An 18,482-nucleotide genomic window follows, 5' to 3' on the forward strand; every position below is an offset into this window, starting at 1 on the left:
TCAATGGATGGATATGAATATTCGTGGAGTGAGTCAGGTTTCAGCACCAACTCCTTGTTTGTGTTACGTTTATGTTTATAAACGATGGCGATGCGGATAGCCCTCACGCCCATGAGTAAGGATTAGGTAAAGGAGTGGTCGCTAGAGCAGCCTCGCCCAGCCCCGAGCTCCTTCCACAGCCCGAACCGCACCGCGAAAGGGCCAGCTGTCAGCTCCTCCTGGGGAGGCCGAAAGGAGTTTGTCTGGCCCTTGGGGGGGAGGCGGGGGGCAGACCAGAGGGAGCGACATTTACCCGGCTCTGGGCTGGGACCCCACTAAGAACCTCCCCTCCTGGGCAGCACTTCTTTCTCGGCTACTCGCCATAACCTTCGGGACGTTTTCAAAAGATGCCCGCCCGCCGCCCCGTCCGAAGCACTAACTCAGCATCCCGCGTGCTGGGCGGCGTGGTGCCCGCGGGTCTTCTTTACGGCGCTCACTCCGCAACCACAGACATTCCGGCCGCCCTTCCCCGTAGCTCCCGACGGGACTTGGAGGCATGGAGGGGCCGGGCTGGAGGGGGCGCCCCCCCCCCAAGGTGCCTGACCCCCCTCTCGCCCGCAGTGTACCACTGGGCGGAGATGCGGGCCAAGATGCGCCTCATGGGCTTCGACGCGCAAGCCGTGAAGCCGCTGAACGAGGAGGCGGCCGCCGAGCTGGGCGCCGAGCTGCTGGGCGAGGCCACCGTCTTCGCGGTGGCGGGCGGCTGCCTGCTGCTGGAGTACTGGCGCCAGAAGTCGCAGCAGCTCCGCAAGGAGCGGCGGCAGGACGTCGCCTGGGGCGAGATGCAGGACGAGGTGGAGCAGCTGGCGCTGGCGCTGGAGGCGCTGGAGGCGCAGGTGCAGGCGGCGCCCAAGCAGAGCGCCCTGGATGAGCTGCGGGCGGAGATACAGGATCTGCGCGCCCACATGTGCACCGAGGACCCGGACGCGCCCAAGGCCGAGCCCGAGCCCGAGGAAGAGCCCACGCCCGAGCCTGAGGACTAGGAGGCCGCCGGGCCCTAGTCTTGAGCGTGACTTTCCCGATATGGCCTTCCGTCCGCCCCGTCCCTTCCTGACCCGGTCCAGCTAATACCACCGGTCCCTTTGGGGGAAGAATGGATCCTAGACCCGGGCTGATCCAACCAGGCTTTGGGTCACTTTCCCCACGAGAGGGGCCAGCAGGACACGCAGACCTGGCTACCCCTCTGTCACTCACACCGCCACTTACCCGGAGGGGGCCTCCCCATGACACCAAAACTTCGCTCCTTTGCGACCCTTGTAAGGGAAATGCAGAAATCTGTCCACCTCAGCTCTTTATGGGGGTGAGAAATAGGATGGATCTTGGAAAGCTTTGGCTCCAATAGGTCACTGCGGTGCCTGACTTTGGTCCCACACTGGCACCTCTACTGAGGGCGCCTCCTAAGTGATCATCCCAACAGCGGCACCAGCACCTTCGTCTGGGCACAGCCCACAGGAAAGGCTGGCAGGGTCCTCCCAGCAGCTCCACCGGCTCCCCCCTTCCCCTGCTCCTGGGACCTGTTCCAGCAGGACATGCCCTTCAGGTTGGAAAAGTCGGTGCCGCCAGGAGGCTGAACAATTCTGTTGTAACCAAAGCCCCGTTCACCAGTAGTTCTGGACCCACTGCTGTCCTTACCCACCATCCTCCCCGCTGGCCTTTCACAGGGACCCACCTGTTCTCCTACTACCTGGGCAGCAGTCATGACCCCACCTTCCATCCACACCTGCTCTTCAGAACACTCAGGGGTCCCTCTCCCTTTCTGCCTTCGGACTGGTCCCCAGTCCCCCTCAACCTCCTTCATGCAAAGGCTTCCTCCGCGGGACCACTGGCCCCTCGGCCCTAAGCTCCCCACCCCCACCCCAAGGGGCTATTCCACCAGGCAGTGTGACCTGCCCGCCAACCCAATGGACCACTGCAGGGGGTGTGCGTGAGCTCTGCGGCTTCCGAACGCTATTTTTTTTAGACTGTAAATGTTTTTATAATTAAAGGAGCTCCGAGGTAATGGGGGCATCTCAGTGTGTCCGAGAGCCATGGTGCATGCCGGTAAGGACACAAGGGTCATTACAATTAGAAGCTGGGAGGTTCCGAGGGGAAGGGGCAGAGGACCCTCCTATGCGTCCTTTCCCAGATGGGGAATAAGGTCTACGGGCAGCACAGGGACCTGCGGGGCTGGCAGTCTGTGAGGGACAGCCCCGGGCTTTCTCTAGGCCGGGGGAATTGGTTGGACTAAGGGAGGGGGAGGAGGGGTAAGAAAGGAATGAGGAAACTGCCTTGGTAAGGAGCAGGGGGAGGGAGGGAGGGAGGGAGGTCTGTGGAGAGGTCAGAGCGGGCAGAGCCCACCCTGGCTGAAGGAGCCCGAGGGAACTGGAACAGGTGCAGGGCGATTAGAAGGGCGAAGAGGAGCAGGTGGGTTGCTGGGGACGGGGGACAGCACCCCCCTCCCGTCCTCATCAGAGCAGCCCTTCCAATCACTCCAGAAATCTTAGCATTTATAAAAACTGGCAGATTTATTCCGCGGGGGCCCATTTTCAAGAAGCTGAAGGTGAAGGTGGGAGAGGGGAGGAAAGCTTTCCTCCCCTTTTCCTTTCTCCCTCATCTTATTTTCCCTAAGGGGGTGAAAATGGCCCGGACCCCAAAATCTACCCAAATAAAAAAAACCAAAAAACTGAGGTTCCAAAAAGTTACAGCATCTTAATTCCTCATAGAAAAGGGGAAGGAGCCGGAGGGAAAGGATGTTCCCTGGGGTGAGGGGAGATGCCCCCAGCCTGGTGGGACACCCCCGCCCCCTTAAATAGCTGCCCCGAATCCGACAAGCCTGGGGCTAAAGCATTTAAAAACTCCCCATTTTATCAAAACCAAAGAGAAAAAAATTTCCCTTCCCCCCAAAACCTAAATATATATATATATATATATTTATAATTTTTTTCCTTAAAAAAACAAAAATTTGAAGGCATTAAGCGATAAAGTGAAATCTAGAACAAGGGAATGTGCCGTTCCCTCCTTCCTCCCCCTGTGGGGTTCACTGGTACATCCCCCGCAGAGGGACCTGCCCCAAGGGGATGGCCGAGGGGAAGGACCAAAGGGAGCAGAGGGTGGGGCCTCCCCAGCCAATCAGCAGCCAGTATAGGAGTGGGCATGGCGGAAGCCACACCCCCTTGGAATTTTCCAAGTGGGATGAGGAGGGGGGAGGACGCGTTCCTGTGTAGTCTTCAGCCAATTCCAAGTCAAGTCGAGGCAGGGAAAGCAGGGTGACAGGCAAGGTGTGCGGAAAGGAGAAACGGGGTCTTCTGGGGCCCTGTGGTCAGGGGGAACCCCTCTTCCTCAGCTCCTGGACAAAGGCTGGAAGGAAACAAAGGTCAGAGGTCAGGGCAGAGTCTCTTCCCCCTTCCCTTCCAAAACAGGGCTCTTTCCCAGGGACAGGATCCCTCCAAAACCCCCTCACCTTCAATTATTTCTTCTTTCACTTTCTGCAATTCCTTCCTCACCTCTTCCAGAAACTCCTGAAAGCAATGGGGTGCAACCAATCAGGAAGAGTGCCTGGACTTGCAGACACTCATCTCTCCTTTCTTTCTTTCATTCATTTATTTATTTTTATTTTATTTTATTTTTTAAAATATTTTTTATTGATTTCAGAGAGGAAGGGAAAGGGAGAGAGATAGAAACATCAATGATGAGAATCATTGATCGCTGCCTCCTGCACGCCCCCTGCTGGGGATCGAGCCTGCAATCTGGGCATGTGCCTTTGACTGGAATCCAACCTGAGATCCTTCAGTCCACAGGCCGACGCTCTATCCACTGAGCCAAACGAGGTAGGGCTATTTAATTTTATTTTTATTGACTTGAGAGAGGGAGAGAGAGAAACATCAATGATGAGAGAGAATCATTGATCTTGACCAGCTGCCTCCTCCACGCCCCCTACTGGGGATCGAGCCTGCAACCAGGGCATATGCCCTTGACCACAATCAAACCCGGAACCCTTCAGTTCTCAGGCCAATGCTTTATCCACTGAGCCAAACCAGCTAGGGCTAATTTCTCCTTTCTTAATGACTGAAGGGCCACACACACACCATGACCTCACTGACAAAGCCGCAGAGGGACTGGAGAATTCTGGAGATTTCTGGATCCTCTGAGCCAGAAGAAAAGCACTGGAGAACATCCAGTACCAGGGATGGCAAATACATTCTATTCTCCTGCCAACTCCAGTGGGTAATGGGCGTCTGGGGCCAGTGTGCTGAAAAGGACTCTGGGTACTCCCCGGGAAAGCGTGCGGTGATAGATTAGTGAGTGTCTCCGAGGCCCTTTCTAGAATCACATGGCAAGTCAGTGGCAGAATTTAGACCAGTGATGGCGAACCTTTTGAGCTCAACGTGTCAGCATTTTGAAAAACCCTAACTTAACTCCGATGCCGTGTCACATATAGAAATTTTTTGATATTTGCAACCACAGTAAAACAAAGACTTATATTTTTGATATTCATTTTATATATTTAAATGCCATTTAACAAAGAAAAATCAACCAAAAAAATGAGTTCGCGTGTCACCTCTGACACGCGTGTCATAGGTTCGCCATCACTGATGTAGACCCAGATCTCTCTTCTTCCTGTGGCCCCTTTCACAGCCCCCGAACCTCGCCCCCAGTCCCCTGGCCAAGCTACCTGTTTCACCCTCTCCAGGTCTGACTCATCGCCGGAGCTGGGTGTAGCGGGGTGGGCCTCGGAAGTGGTCACTGAAGACGACGACTTCATCCTGGGCGAGATGGTGTGGTTTGGGACAGACGTGAGGTTAGAGAGGGCCTGCCGCCCATTCCACAGGCATGGCGTTCCTCCCTACAGATTCGGGAAATCCACCTCCTTGGGGCAGGTGGGGCCCCAGTACTGACGACCCACCTTGGCAAGGTTGTGCTGTTCTTCTCCCAGGGTCTCCGCACAGGTTCTGGGGGACAGGGAACAAATCAGAAAGATAAGGGACGAGGAATGCCCCCCCCCCCCCATCCTCCCACAGCCTCATCAGCCCCTGTGCAAAGAACCATCTCAGGAGACTACAGTCCCCAGTATTGTTTGCACAGACCCTTTCAAGAATGTGCTTTATGTGTGAGGACAAAGCATCCTGGGATTTGTAGTTCCTGTGGCTAGCCTGGGCTGTCACTCACCGCTTTGGGCTGGGACTCTGGCTTCTGGCTCCTCCTGCTGGTGGGAAATAAAACTGTCATGAGCCAGTCCCTGCCACACCTCTGTGCATTTTCCTCTTCCAGGTTCTGTCCAGCCCGGCCTTGTCACACCGCCTCCCCAATATCCCTACCCCAACGGGACAGCCTAAGGTGGATGTGGCAGGAAGAGCCCCTAACTCACATTGGCAGATTCATCCTTGGGGGGTTTCTCCCCAACTAGTGTGGCTTTCCTTCTGCAGGAGGGAAAGGCAAAAACAGATGGCTCCAGCCCTCCCTCAGCCACTCAACAAGCCCCCTTCCCAGAGCTCAGAAAGGCGGATTCTAGGGTACGGAGTTGTGGAACTTGTGAACGCTAAGAAAACTTTAATTTTAGAAGTTACAGAGAGCGCTGTTCTCGAGGTAGGATGGGGATTTTGCGTTTTTCACATTTGGGAATCACAAAGTTCTAAGGGCCGAGGGCTCTGGAATTCTAGGAACCCAACTTTTCAGGTTCCGAGGCAGGAATGTCTAAGGTCCTAGAATTTGCAGCGGTTCTCAACCTGTAGGTTCGCGACCCCTTTCGGGGTCGAATGACCCTTTCACAGGGGTCGCCTAAGACCATCCTGCATATCAGATATTTACATGACGATTCATAACAGTAGCAACATGACAGTGATGAAGTAGCAACGAAAATAATTTTATGGTTGGGTCACAACATGAGGAACTGTATTTAAAGGGCCAGAAGGTTGCTCTGACCGGTTTGGCTCAGTGGATAGAGCATCGGCCTGGGGACTGAAGGGTCCCAGGTTCGATTCCGGTCAGAGGCATGTGTCTTGGTTGCGGGCACATCCCCAGTGGGGAGTGTGCGGGAGGCAGCTGATCGATGTGTCTCTCTCATCGATGTTTCTGACTCTCTGTCCCTCTCCCTTCCTCTCTGTAAGAAATCAATAAAATATATATATATATTTTTAAAAAGGGCCAGAAGGTTGAGAACCACTGAATCTAGAGCCTACCAGGTGGTTGCAAACCCAGCCATCTCAGGAGAAGGCAATTGCAGCATTATATCCCAAACCTGGCTATCAAAGAGGGAACTTTCATCCAAAGAAACAACAACAAAAAAAACACAACGGGAATCAGCCAGCCCCACACCTGGCCCTACCGGCCCCGGTGATAACCGCTGGTCTGAGGGTTTGTTCCCAGAGCCTCCCAGGGGCACGGAGGTCCGGGCTCGGGCTCACCTCCGGGCCAGCATGGCGTTCATCTCCTCCATGAGCCCGCCCCCTGTGCTTCGACTGCTCTCAGCTTTGGGGGCTGCGGGCCCCCCTGAGGCCTCCTCCTGCTGGAGAAATTACAGAGAGGGGGGCTTTATGCTCAGGCCTCCTGATGTCCCCAGGCAACTCAGGCCTCATTCCCCACTATTCCCTCAGGGCCCCGTCTCCCCACCCCCTGCCATGTCTGGCCCCCTCACCTTGCTGACTTTCCTGAGTTTGGCTCCGGCAATGGCTGCAGCCAGGCCGGCGGCCCCAGCCCCTCCACCACTGGGGCCAGCTGCTGTGGGGAGAGGGGGTGGAGGGGGTGGGCCTCCCCCTGCTCCATGCCCTACAGCGGAGACCCCAGAGGGGGGCAGACCAGAGGGTGGGGGGGGACCCGGAGGCGGGGGAGGTCCTGGAGGTGGAGGCGGTCCCCCAGCTGGGGGAGCAGGGGGGGCTCCTGAAACAAACAGACAAAGGAGGGGTGCTGAGAGAGAGGCCTCCCTCCTTGTTATCCAGCTGCCCCCCTCTCCTCTGGGGAGCCCCCCTCCCCCCAGGGACCATGTGAACAATCACCTGCATTGGAGACCCGGCGCTCCAAGTGCTCTGGCTGCCTGAGGAGGGGAGGAGGGAGGGGCTGCCGTCACTCAGGACCCTGAGACGGGCTCCTAACCCCCACCCGCTTCCTTCCCCAGGGGCCCAGGAAAGCGCGGGGGGGTGGGGGGGGACAGCAGGGACAGGGTGAGACCAAGATGCAAGCACTGTAGTCACCAGACCGTCAGCAGCTGAATTACAAAATGCGCGAGATGCTTTAAAGAGCCAAGTGTGAGACTCTCGGAAGGGAGAGGGGTTTCTAAACCAGCAGGAGGCAGGAGCTCCTGAAAGCTAAGGTGTAGCTCTGAGTCCCTAGCCCCTGGGAGTTGCAGTTGGAGGGGAGAATTCTGGGCGTCAGGGGCGTGGCAGCGGTGGGATTCCCACCGGCCCGGCCCACCTTTTCTGAAGCTCCGCCTCCTCGGGGGCGGGGCCGTTCTGGACCGACCAGGAGGGCGGGGCCGCCTGTGGCTGCGCAGGCGGTGGCGGTGGCGGTGCTGGAGGCCCACCTCCTGGAAAGCGAGAGTAGAACCCGGTGATGAGTCAGCCCGGAACCGGCCCCGCCTCGGGGCACTTTCCCTCCGCTCTCCGGGCGGCAGGAATCCTGCCCAGAGGTGCTCACTTCCCGACACTCCGGCTGGTGTGGGCACCTGGGCAAGCTTCCCTTGACTGAGCTGATTGGTGGTGGGGGCTGTGGTGATGCCCGAGTGACTGGTGGGGGACAATGACGGCCCAAAGGGGCAGCCACTTGCAGACTGGAATTTGCAGAAACAAGACAAATTCAGGATGATTCCCACATCTACTCTCTCTCTCTTTTTTTAAAATCTTCACCGGAGGATATTTTTCCATTGATTTTCAGAGAGTGGAAGGAAGCAGGAAGAGGAGAGAGAGACAGATCGATTGGCTGCCTCCTGCACAGCTCCCAGTCCGGGGGCAGGGACTGAACCTGCAACCCAGGCAGGTGCCCCTGACCAGAGTCGAACCTGCGCCCCTCGGGTGTGCAGGCTGACGCTCGAACCACTGAAACACCGGCCAGGGCTCCCACATCTACTCTTAACCAGGGGCTCAGCCACGGAGACCCCAGCCCCAGGACCCTGAAAAGGCCGAAAGCCTGCTCCTTACCACCCCCTGGCGTCTGGCGCCCACAGACACAAACTGCCCCCCATAGTTCTCTCTGTGCCCCAGACAAGCAAGCCCTTCCCACTGTCACCGCAGCCGCTCCAGGAAGCAGACAGCCCTGCCCTTGGTGATCTGAAGCTCTCCAGCAGCGACCTGGACCCGAGGCACAGCGGCACCTAACGCCTCGCTGCCCAGGGGCTGCCATCGCCGGGCACTTGCTAGACATGCAGGGGCTCAGCCCAACTGAACTGGAATCTGCCTTTTACCCAGATGTCCAGGTTAAGAGCTACCACCTTGGTCCTGGCCGGTAGCTCAAAGCATCGTCCTGATGAACCAAGGTTCAATCCTCAGTCAGGGCACATACAGGAATCAACCAATCTATATACAGTGGGGCCTTGACTTACGAGTTTAATTTGTTCCGTGACGGAGCTCGTAACTCAAATTACTCGTATGTCAAGTCAAAAAGTGAACGTGAGACACGTGATGCTGGGCTGATGTTGTGGCGTTCACTGTGACGTTCGCTGTGCCAACTAGCGGTGGGGTATCTGAAGCTGGCAAGTAACCTGAATTTTAGCTCGCAACTCAAAGCAAAAAATCGGCCGAGAGACGGCTCGTATCTCGAAAAACTTGTTAGTGGGGACACTCGTAAGTCAAGGCCCCACTGTATATAAAAGCCTAAGCAACTGTTATGACCGAACAACAGGAACAACCGATCAACCAGTTGCTATGACATGCACTGACCACCAGGGGGGAGACACTCAATGCAGGAGATGCCCCCTCGCCAACCTCCTGTGGCCCCTTGCCCTCAGCTGGCTGCCCCCCCGCCCCCAATAGGCCTCGATCACCAACCTGGCCGAGGGACCCCATCAGTGCATGAATTCATGCACCAGGCCTCTAGTGAATACATAATAAGTGGAACAACAAATCAGCATCTCTCTTTCTCCCCTCCCTCCCCCCGCAGCCTCTCTCACTCAAAAATGAATTTTAAAAAAAGAACTACCACCCGGCCAGTGTGGCTCAGTGGTTGAGCATCAACCTATGAACCAGGAGGTCACGGTTCAATTCCTGGTCAGGGTTGTGGGCTCAATCCCCAGTGGGGGGTATGCAGGAGGCAGCCCATCAATGAGTCTCTCTCATCATTGATGTTTCTATCTCTCTCTCTCCCTCTCCCTTCCTCTCTGAAGTCAATAAAAACATATTAAAATATATATAATTTATTTATGTTTTAAAGAACTACCACCTGGAGATCTTTTTTTTTTTTTTTTTAAATGAAAGACCAGACTTTCACAGAACCAACGGTAGCAGGACGCAGGTTCACAGGAATGACTGGGACTCCCTTGGGCAGCTCTTGTGTCTGAAGGTATGGAGATCTTTTTAATATCAATGTCTGAAAATGGGTTGATGATGACATGAGCCAGTACAATACCCGGCAAAGGGCAGAGGGAGCCTTCCAAGAGCTGGAAAGAACTACACCTTGATCTGGGAGGCGGTTGCCCAGGAGTGTTCGTGTGAAAATTCATGGGGCAACCGCAGCCTTAGGAATCCAGGGGTACAAGGGGCACACAGGAGCCCACACAAAATCCTCAGAAAAACTGTCCACGGTAGCAATGAATCAGCCCCATTTTCAGATGAGTAAACTGAGGCCACGAGGAGTGAAGTGGCGGCCCCAGGCCACACGGCAGGGCTCAGGGGCCCCTCTGCCCACTGTTTCTGACCTTCCAACGCCTCCAGGGCACTGGCCATGCTCGCAGCGAACTGTGCGGCGTCCTCCTTGCTGCCAAAGTTGAGGCCCCAGACCTGGCGGGCGTCCCGCCACTGGTGGAAGTTGGGGGTGGCCTGGTTATACTTGAGACCCCGGATGATGGCGCAGTTGATGACCACCTGGCAGGAGGGGAAAGGTGGGTGAGGGGGGTGCAGGGGCGGAGGGCGCAGCCCTGGGAAGGGGCGGCCGCGGGCTTCACCTGCTGGTCTGGCTGCATCTTCCGGCCGACCACCCGGAAGGAGTTGGCCGTGGGGTTGTGGTAGATCTGGACTCGGCTGAAGGTCTGGGGGCCTGTGCCCGCAGGCAGCCACCGCTTGTTGCCGTCGTCATAGAGCATCACAGTGGCCCGGCTGGAGCAGATGACCGTCTCGCTGCCGGGAAATGGGGAGAGAGGGAGTGAGGCCGTTAGCGGGAAAGAGGCACCCCTCCAGGCCTGGTCACCTTCTCCATCTGGGTCCCCCTCAGATTCAGGGACAGTGTGAGAGAAAGAGAGAAAACGCGGAAAGGCAGGGGGAGACGGACCCCTGAAGACGCCCAGATGGACAGTGATTGGGAAGGAAAACAGACAGGCAGGGCTGAGCCAGACAGACAGACAGACAGACTGGGGGAGACAAAGACACAAACTGGGGATGTGAGACAGACGGGGAGAAGGAGAGAGGGAGAGGAAGTCAGACAGACAGACCGAGTGGAAGGGACAAACAGGCTGACATGGAGAGAGAGCTGAGAGAGAGAGTCAGACTGACAATGGGGAGACAGACAAGGGAACGGTGAGGGGAACACATGGAAAGGGCAGAGAGAGACAGAAGTCCAGAGTGAGAGCTGGAGGAGGGGACCAGGGAGGAGGAGGGCAGTGCGGATGGGGCAGGAACTCTGGGCGGCGGCACTGGGAATCAGCCTGGCACTCCTGGAGCCTCAGTTTCCCTATCTCTTCCAGGGTTCTCCCCGCCCCGCCCCCCCACACACACACACACACTCCCTGCTTCGGTAGGAGGAAGCTGAGCCCAGGGAGGGGAAGGGTAGTCCTGCAGCAAGTTGGGGACCAATGCTACACCCTAACCTCTTCTTTTTCCTGCTGCCACCCCATCCATCTGCCCATCACCCCACAGTGCCCCGGACCATCGGCAGACACTCCCTGCTCCCACAGGCCCTGTCTTGGGCAATGACCCAGACAGCGGCCCCACCCTCCAGTGCAGGAGACGGTCCAGTCTCCAGATGGTGACAGCCCAGGGTGACCGGGAGCACCCTCCTGGCCTGGGCGTCACAGAGGAGTTCCGGAGCAAGTGACATCTGACTCAGCCTTGGGGGGCGGGGCGGGGTATCAAGAAACTAGTTCAGAGTTCAGGCTCTGATATCCAGAGACCTGGGTTCAAATCCCCACGGAGCCAACTGCTCCATGTGACGCAGCGAGCGACCCTCCCACTTGAGAACTGCAAACTGGGGAAATGACAGGCCCCCCACCCCCACCCCCCACGCCCAGGACAGTGGGAGGAGTAATGAGTCTGGACACGTAAAGCCACGTACTTGGCATGGACTGAGCACTTAGTAACTGTCAGCATCTCTCACATCACAGGCACCCGGAACATCTCAGGAGCACCCCCCTACCCCGCCCCCCCAGTCCTTCTGGGGAGGTTCAACCTCCCCTCCCCCAGCGAGGAAACTCAGGCTCCCAGACAGGAAGTGACTTGCTCAAGGTCACACACAGACCTGGGGGAAGTGCTAGTCCCTACCCCGCCCCACCCCCACCAAACTTTTTCCTGAAAAGAGGAAGTGGATGGTCAGAGGTTTCCGGGGAGAGAAATTATACCCCACAAGGGCCCTGTCTCAGCCAGGCCTGGGGGCTGGGTGTGCGGCTCAGGCTGCTCAAGACGAGTCAGGGAAAACCCCTCAGCAGACCCAGCTCTGGGCTCCTAGGCCCGGGGCTGAGCGCCGGACACCCCCAAGTTTACATAAATCGTGGCGTCTCCTTCCTCGGGTGTCTGCTCATCGGACATCCTAAGCCCTCTCCTCGGTCACTCACTTTATTTTCCTTCAAGACGGACACTACTTCATCCTCAGTACGCTCGCGGGGGGGCAGTGGAGGCCCACTGAGGCTGCGTGCTCGCTCCGGGTCACAGAGCTGTCAGCAGCAGAATGAGGATTTGAACCCAGGCCACCTGGCAGCCAAGTCCACAGCCTCAACCGCCAGGAACTGTGTGGGCCCCAAACCAACCCAAACACCAGGTGCTGCTTCCAGACCGGTGCGGCCCCAGGGGCCATTTCTGGCTCCCACTGCCCCCTGGCAGGGCAGGACGAAGGCCTCGCCCACACCTGCCACCCACCCACAGGGCCGGCTCTGGCCGGGAGCCCGGGTTGTGTTTCCTACCCCACCCTGGCTGCACTTTGCTCTCCCTAGCTGCCCTGCCCTGCCCAAGGCTTTGGGCTGGCCCGGGGGCGCCTGCTGAGCGACCCCAGGCTGGTCCTACCCCTCACCAGGCCGCAGTGTCCCCATTACAGCAGAAGGATCTGTTAAAACACGTCAGATGGAGTCCCTTCCCTTCTCTGGGAGAAAAAAAGCCAAGATCTCTCTGTGGCTTCCGTGATCTGTGTGATCTCTGATCTCATCCCTTCCCTCCCCCCAGCTCGCAGTTTCAGCCCCTCTGGCCTCCAAGCTGTTCCTTCTACAGGCGCATTCCTGCCTCAGGCGAGGCACTTCTTCCTCCACCTGGATCCTCACCTCCCCCAGCCTCTTCCCCTGACTACCAGGAAAGTCTCTCCCGCTCATCGCAGGTCCCACGTCATAGCATCCCTCCCTCCCTGACAGTCCCCATCTGTCCTACAGAAGGTCAGGACCATGAGGGCAGGGATGTGTGTCTCCAGAACCCAGAACGGTGTCCAGCACATAGGTGTTCATCAGTTGTTAAATCAGACATCGATAAAAAATGAAAACTTACAGCAACGGCAGGTGGGTTACAGACACGGTTCTGGGTGCTGTTGAGCTGCAGTTTCCACAAAGAACCTCGCAAGGACCTCAGGAGAAGGACTCTGGTCCTTCCTCTTACTACAGAGGAGGAACCACGGGCACAGAGAGGTGAAGACATTTGTCCCAGGTCACACAGCGAGTAAGCAGAGGGGCTGGCATTTGAAACCAAGTCCACCCAAGTTCTTCACCTCACTCAAAGGTGAGGAAACAGCTAAGCTAAAATTTGAAGAAGCCAGGGGCTAAAGTGGTGTGTGTCAGAGGTTTTTAAAAAAAGGTGGGGAGGAGACAAACACATCCGCACACAGGGGTGATTTTTGCAGAGGCTGCTTCTCGGGGACTAACAGTGGCTGCCTCCGAGGACGGGCACTGCGGACCTGAGGAAGGAGGAAACGGACACATCGCACTCTTCACTTTTTAAAACTGCTTGACTCTTTTTTTATTATTAGTATTAGTATTGATTTCAGTTAGGGAGAGGGAGAGAAGAGAGAGAGAAACATCAGTGATGAGAGACAATCATCGATGGGCTGCCTCCTGCACGACCCCTACTGGGGATCAGGCCGCAACCTGGGCATGTGCCCTTGACCAGAATTGAACCCGGGACCCTTCAGACCGCAGGCTGACGCTCTATCCACTGAGCCAAACCGGCTAGGGCTTGATTCTTTCTTTCTCTCTTTTTTTCACCACAGGCTGGTATTACCAAGAAAAAACTCATTCAGTACTTACACGTTCAAAAATTAAAACTATAAGCCAGGCAAAACCTGCAGCAGAAAATCCCACAGCCAGGAAGCTGGGACTGAGGTTCGTCTCTTAGAGTCCCGCATCAGAGAGCCTTAATTCCCAGCCAACGCAGGACCCTCCCTTCCCCACAGGTCCCCACCTCTTGGAAAACTCCAGCAAGTGGTGGTGGATGGGAAAGGGCTCAAGTCAACCCGGCTCTGTGTGGCTTCACCTCTCTGAGCCTGTCTCCAGCCCTGGGAACCATCCCTCAGTGGTTTGCTGTAACGCTTCAAAGAGATAAGAAAAACCCTAAAGTTCATGCACAGGCTCCATATAAGGAAGCGGAGGGTCAAAACAGGGGAGAGAGCCTCTCATCACTGGAGGCAATCAAGCATAGTCACTCTGGTTTACTCAAACCTTCCAGGTCAGAGGCTTGCCCCTTTTTCTACCCTAAGACGTACCCTATAGCTGCCTGACACCACACAACTTGTGATCCACACTGCCGGCACCCACACACCTTTCCAAACTACTACTCTTTTGAAACAACCCTGTAATAGGGAACCAGATCTCTTGTCTGTGGGGCTTGTGTAGGCTCACACCAGTCCCTCTTCCCTGACCAGTCTGTTTCCTATAAGAGAACAAGAGAGTAAAGGTTCCCACATGGGTTTCGTTTTTCGTATCTCCATGAACTGTTCATACAGTGAAAGCATGTTACCTACGTATTTTTTTTTTTAATTCTTTATACCTATATATTTTTAAAAGACCATTAAGCCGCCCTAACCGGTCTGGCTCAGTGGATAGAGCGTCGGCCTTCGGACTGAAGGGTCCCAGGTTCGATTCCGGTCAAGGGCATGTACCTGGGTTGCGGGCACATCCCCAGTAGGGGGTGTGCAGGAGGCAGCTGATCCATGTTTCTCTCTCATGGATGTTTCTAACTCTCTATCTCTCTCCCTTCCTCTCTGTAAAAAATCAATAAAATATATTAAAAAAAAAAAAAAGACCATTAAGCCTAGCCAGTGTGACTCAGTGGTTGAGAATCGATCGACCTATGAACCAGGAGGTCATGGTTTGATTCCCGGTCAGGGCACATGCACCGATTTCGGGCTCGATCCCCAGTGTGGGGTGTGCAGGAAGCAGCCGATCAATGATTCTCTCTCATCATTGATGTTTCTGTCTCTCCCTCTCCCTTCCTCTCTGAAATCAATAAAAATATATATGCGGAAAAAAAAACATTAAAGGTTTTCTTTTCCTTTTTCTTTAATAGCATAATACTCTGGAGACAGTCCTGAGTTCAAATTCAGACTTGCCTACTTCCAAACTGTTGGGCAATCTGCTTCATTTGTCCATGCCTCAGTTTCCCCAACTGTAAACTCGGAGGTGGGGCAGTCAGGACGTATCTATCTCTTAGAACTGCTGTTGAGGATTACACGGAATTAGGTACCTAGTACACGGTCTGCACAAAGTAGATCATTGATCCAATGGTCTCACAATTTTTTGAAATAAAAATAATAGCAAGGACCGCTATCGGAGGAGAAAGAAACGAGCCCAAATTCTCCTTTAGCGTCCCTCTGCCCTGAGAGGCTCAGACTTGCGCCTGGCTTCCCCGCTTTCCCAGAATCCCAGCTCAGAGTCTAAGACACATTAGACACTCAACAAATATTTGTCAAACTGGGGGAAAAAGAGCGTTTATCTTGTAATTTTCCATCTTAACATCCTCTCTTCCAACTGCCCCCCAAGACTGCCACCATCCAAACCAGCCAGAAATCAAAGGATCCTAGCCTGCTCTCTTCCTCAAGGTTGCCTCTGGCTGCATCTTGCTCGGCCGGCTCTCCCAGAGCCTCAGTTTCCCCAGCTGGATCCGGGGGGGCGTGGGTCCATTTGAATCCCAGCTGTCTTTGGAGAAGAGGCACAGCCCAGAAAGTGGGGTGTGGCCACTGAGAGGGAAGACCCCCCAGGAAGTGGAAGTAACCCCCTGGTGGGACACCCCCAGCGCAGCTTCTGCCCACCCCCCAGAAGGTGGGAGGCTGGGCCTCCACCAGCAGCGGGGGCTGTGGTCGGGCCAGGGCCTCGGGACTGGGCTTGGGGGTGAGGGTGGGGGTGGGAGGCCGGCCCAGACACTGCTCCTGCCCTTTTACGGTCTCAGCGAGTGAGGCAGCACTAACTCGGACATCCGCCATCCGCCTTGCACGGTGCTGGGACCGGAAACGCGGGGGGGGCGGGGGGCGCACGGGGCGGGGCGGGGGCCAGTGGGAGAGAGGACTCCCCGGGGGAGAGGGTGAGGGACGAGAGCCCCGCTCCCCGGAACTGCCCTCTGTCCAGGGCAGACCTGGAGGGATGTTGCTGTCCTGGGAGGAAGGGCAGGCAGGAAGCCTTGAGGGTATCTGTGGGTGCCCCCTGGTCCCCAATTTTCCAACCATCCCTTTCACATCAGAAGGGACAAATGCGGGAGGTGGGTTCCCCAATGGTCATAAGAAGGAACGCCACCCCGATGTCAGGGGGCGCGTGTGGAGAGTGGGGGGCGGGAGGATGTGGGCGCCACGGGGTTAACACCCAGCTGTCCCCAGGGGCCTCCCCCTTACGCCGGGGTCTCTGGGGCAGGAAGTCCCTGGGAGAGTGGAGGAAGGGAGATAGTATTGTCTGACTCAGGCCACTGGGGAGACATGATGGGGCTCCAGGGGAAGCGAGAATGGGGGGGTCCGGCCCAGGCCCCCGCCCCCACGGCCCCGCCCTCAGGTGAGCCCAGGAGTTTTGAGGGAGGCCAGGGTAGGACAAAACCCCCGGGTCCCTGGCCCCCGCCCCCCCGCACACACCCCCCAGGATTAAATTCGGGGGGAGACGGCTGGGACGATCTGGGAAGCTGGGTCCCCGGGGAGAGTGCTGTGACCTTGACGCTCCCAGGGCGCCCCCTCCTCCAACCCCGCAGTCCGGCGGCCGGAGGGGGAGGTGGGGGGAGGGGAGGCGCCGCCGGGGGGTGGGGGGGGGCGGGGAGCGCCGGCCCCCTCCCCCACGCGCACCAGCTGTCTCGACAGGTGAGTCAGGCAGACAAAGGCCCCCTCCCCCAGCCGCCGCGCCCCCTCCGGCCCGAGCCGCGCAGGTGGGGAGCGGGCCGCCCGCCTGGCCCGGGGCCGGGGCGCCGCCCTCGGCACGCAGCTCGGTGCGCGGTCCCGCGGCGCAGGGCTCGGCGGGTTCGAGGCGGAGGCGCCGGGCGCCGGGGGATGGGCGTCCCGACCTCCTGCACCGGGCGAGCCCCTCCACCTGCGGGGCGGCTTCCGGGCCCTCGAAGTTCAGGAGCGAGTCCCGCTCGGGAAGACTTTCCCGCGGCACGTAAAGGGGAACCCCGCAAACCAGGGTGGGCGCTCCCATCTGTGCTCCAGGTGCCGGGGACCCCCACACCGGCCCCCACAAACCCTCTCGGGGCCCGAGTTGAGATTTGGGGGATCCTGAGAACTGCCTGAAGCCTGGCCCCCCGGCGGGGAGGACCTGCCAACTTGGAGGGCCGCCGGAAAAAGTCTTAAAAATTCGGGAGTCCTCGGAACGCCCCCGAATCTGAGGTTCTCCCCGGAGAACCTCCCCGGCACCACCGCGGACCTTGGGAGTCGGGGGGAAGAGGTGGACATCTGGAGCTCATCCAAGGGGGCTCGGCCGCCAATCCGAGGCTCCCAGCGCCCGGTCCCCAAATTCCAGCCCGGAGCGAGTTGGGGGGAGGGGACAAAGGCGGGGCGGGGGGCCGCGCCGGCGGGGCAGGGTCTGGAGGCTTTGGAGGCTCACCTCATGGCTGCTCCGCAGGCGGGCGGCGCACCCACAGAACGGGGCGCCCCTGGCTCGAGGTTCAGGGGTTCGGGGTTGGCTCCGGGTTCTGCTCAGTCTCCCCCAGGGTCCCGCCCCATAGAGTCCGGCTTCCTGGGGAAAACGTGGACGGGGCCGGGGCGGGTCCTCGGGCGACCTCCACCCTCTGGGGGGTCTGGCCGGGGTCCCCGCGACAGAAGGGGGTGCGACCTCCCCTCCGCGGCGCTCCCCGCGGCCGCCGGCGGCTACAGTGTTACTCTTACTACTGTACTTCCCTCCCGGCCGCTCGTTCCAACATCCACTCCCCGTACCCACAGTTCCCTGCGCCTTAAAGGGGCCGCGAGCCAACCGAGGCGGGGTGGGTGGGGCGGAGGGCGCTTAAAAGGGCAACGCGGAACCTTACACCCCAACGGTGCTGCGCGGGGCCGCTTGCCGGGGTCACTCTCACGTGGGGGGGGCCGCTCGGTGGATGGGGGGGACCCGAGTTCTCCCCACGATGGGAATCCAGGGCGATCTCAGGGGGGCACCGTGCATTCTCGCCCTTCCCATCCACTTCTCCGTTTCTTTGCACTCTGCTCACTTTGGGGAGGGGGCGAGGAGGACCCTCACATTTTCCCTCTTAACTCCTCCCCTCTGGACCCTCAACGTCTCTCTTCTCTGCCAATTTGGGGGGTGACTGAAGGTGCACCCTCTCCCCGGCACTGGCGGGGGAAGGTGGGAAGGACTCCGCCCCTCACCACCCCCCGCCCGGCCGGGAAGGTGAGGAGGAAGTGGGCCGAGGGGGCGCGGCCGCCGCTGACTCACAGCCGCGGGGGATGGGGTGGGGTGCGGCGGGACCGGGTGGGGGTGAGGCACCGGTTCCAGGGGGACAAGGCCCCCGGCTCCCTCCCCACGCTCGCCCCGCCGTCACTCAGTCCCGCCCGCGGAGAATGGCACGATCATCCCGCAACTGGGGGGCACGAAGGCGGGGCGACCCTCCCCGGTACCCGCTCCCGCGAGCCCCATCCCCCCGCCCCGCGCGGGCTGCGGGCTGAACCCCAACACCCGCCGAAGCTTCCGCAGCTGGTCCCGCCGGCCCCGCCCGCGTGACGTCACTCCTGAGGTCCCACCTCTCCTG

The 18,482-nt window shown here is 58.2% G+C and overlaps 3 protein-coding genes across 6 annotated transcripts in view; 2 read left to right on the forward strand and 1 right to left on the reverse strand.

Annotated features, from left to right (window-relative positions):
- Positions 1 to 2,962, forward strand: part of OPA3 (outer mitochondrial membrane lipid metabolism regulator OPA3) — a 93,429-nt gene extending 90,467 nt beyond the window's left edge. The window contains exons 2-3 of the mRNA XM_059666159.1: positions 601 to 2,282; positions 2,344 to 2,962. Coding sequence (XP_059522142.1) covers positions 601 to 1,022 — 422 coding nt within the window. The 3' untranslated portion in view covers positions 1,023 to 2,282; positions 2,344 to 2,962. The remainder of the gene's footprint in view (positions 1 to 600; positions 2,283 to 2,343) is intronic.
- ERCC1 (ERCC excision repair 1, endonuclease non-catalytic subunit) overlaps positions 1 to 18,482 on the forward strand; it is a 202,341-nt gene that overhangs the window by 78,432 nt on the left and 105,427 nt on the right. The gene's annotated exons all lie outside the window — the stretch shown is intronic.
- Positions 2,519 to 17,663, reverse strand: VASP (vasodilator stimulated phosphoprotein). 4 transcript variants are annotated; one of them, XM_059666150.1, is made up of 13 exons: positions 17,348 to 17,663; positions 10,103 to 10,274; positions 9,857 to 10,022; positions 7,423 to 7,534; positions 7,008 to 7,045; positions 6,650 to 6,891; positions 6,420 to 6,517; positions 5,384 to 5,435; positions 5,185 to 5,218; positions 4,922 to 4,967; positions 4,691 to 4,781; positions 3,479 to 3,536; positions 2,519 to 3,375 (listed from the first exon to the last, which is right to left on the reverse strand). In XM_059666150.1, exons 1-13 carry the CDS (start codon positions 17,350 to 17,352, stop codon positions 3,338 to 3,340), a joined length of 1,152 nt encoding a protein of 383 aa, XP_059522133.1. In that variant the 5' UTR covers positions 17,353 to 17,663; the 3' UTR covers positions 2,519 to 3,337. The 4 variants fall into 4 exon arrangements, with proteins under 4 accessions (XP_059522133.1, XP_059522131.1, XP_059522132.1 ...); XM_059666148.1 differs by having other exon boundaries at positions 5,185 to 5,221; positions 17,348 to 17,662; XM_059666149.1 differs by having other exon boundaries at positions 6,420 to 6,520; positions 17,348 to 17,662.

Source organism: Myotis daubentonii, chromosome 15 (assembly GCF_963259705.1).
Source record: "Myotis daubentonii chromosome 15, mMyoDau2.1, whole genome shotgun sequence".
In the NCBI taxonomy this organism is placed as follows: Eukaryota; Metazoa; Chordata; class Mammalia; order Chiroptera; family Vespertilionidae; genus Myotis; species Myotis daubentonii.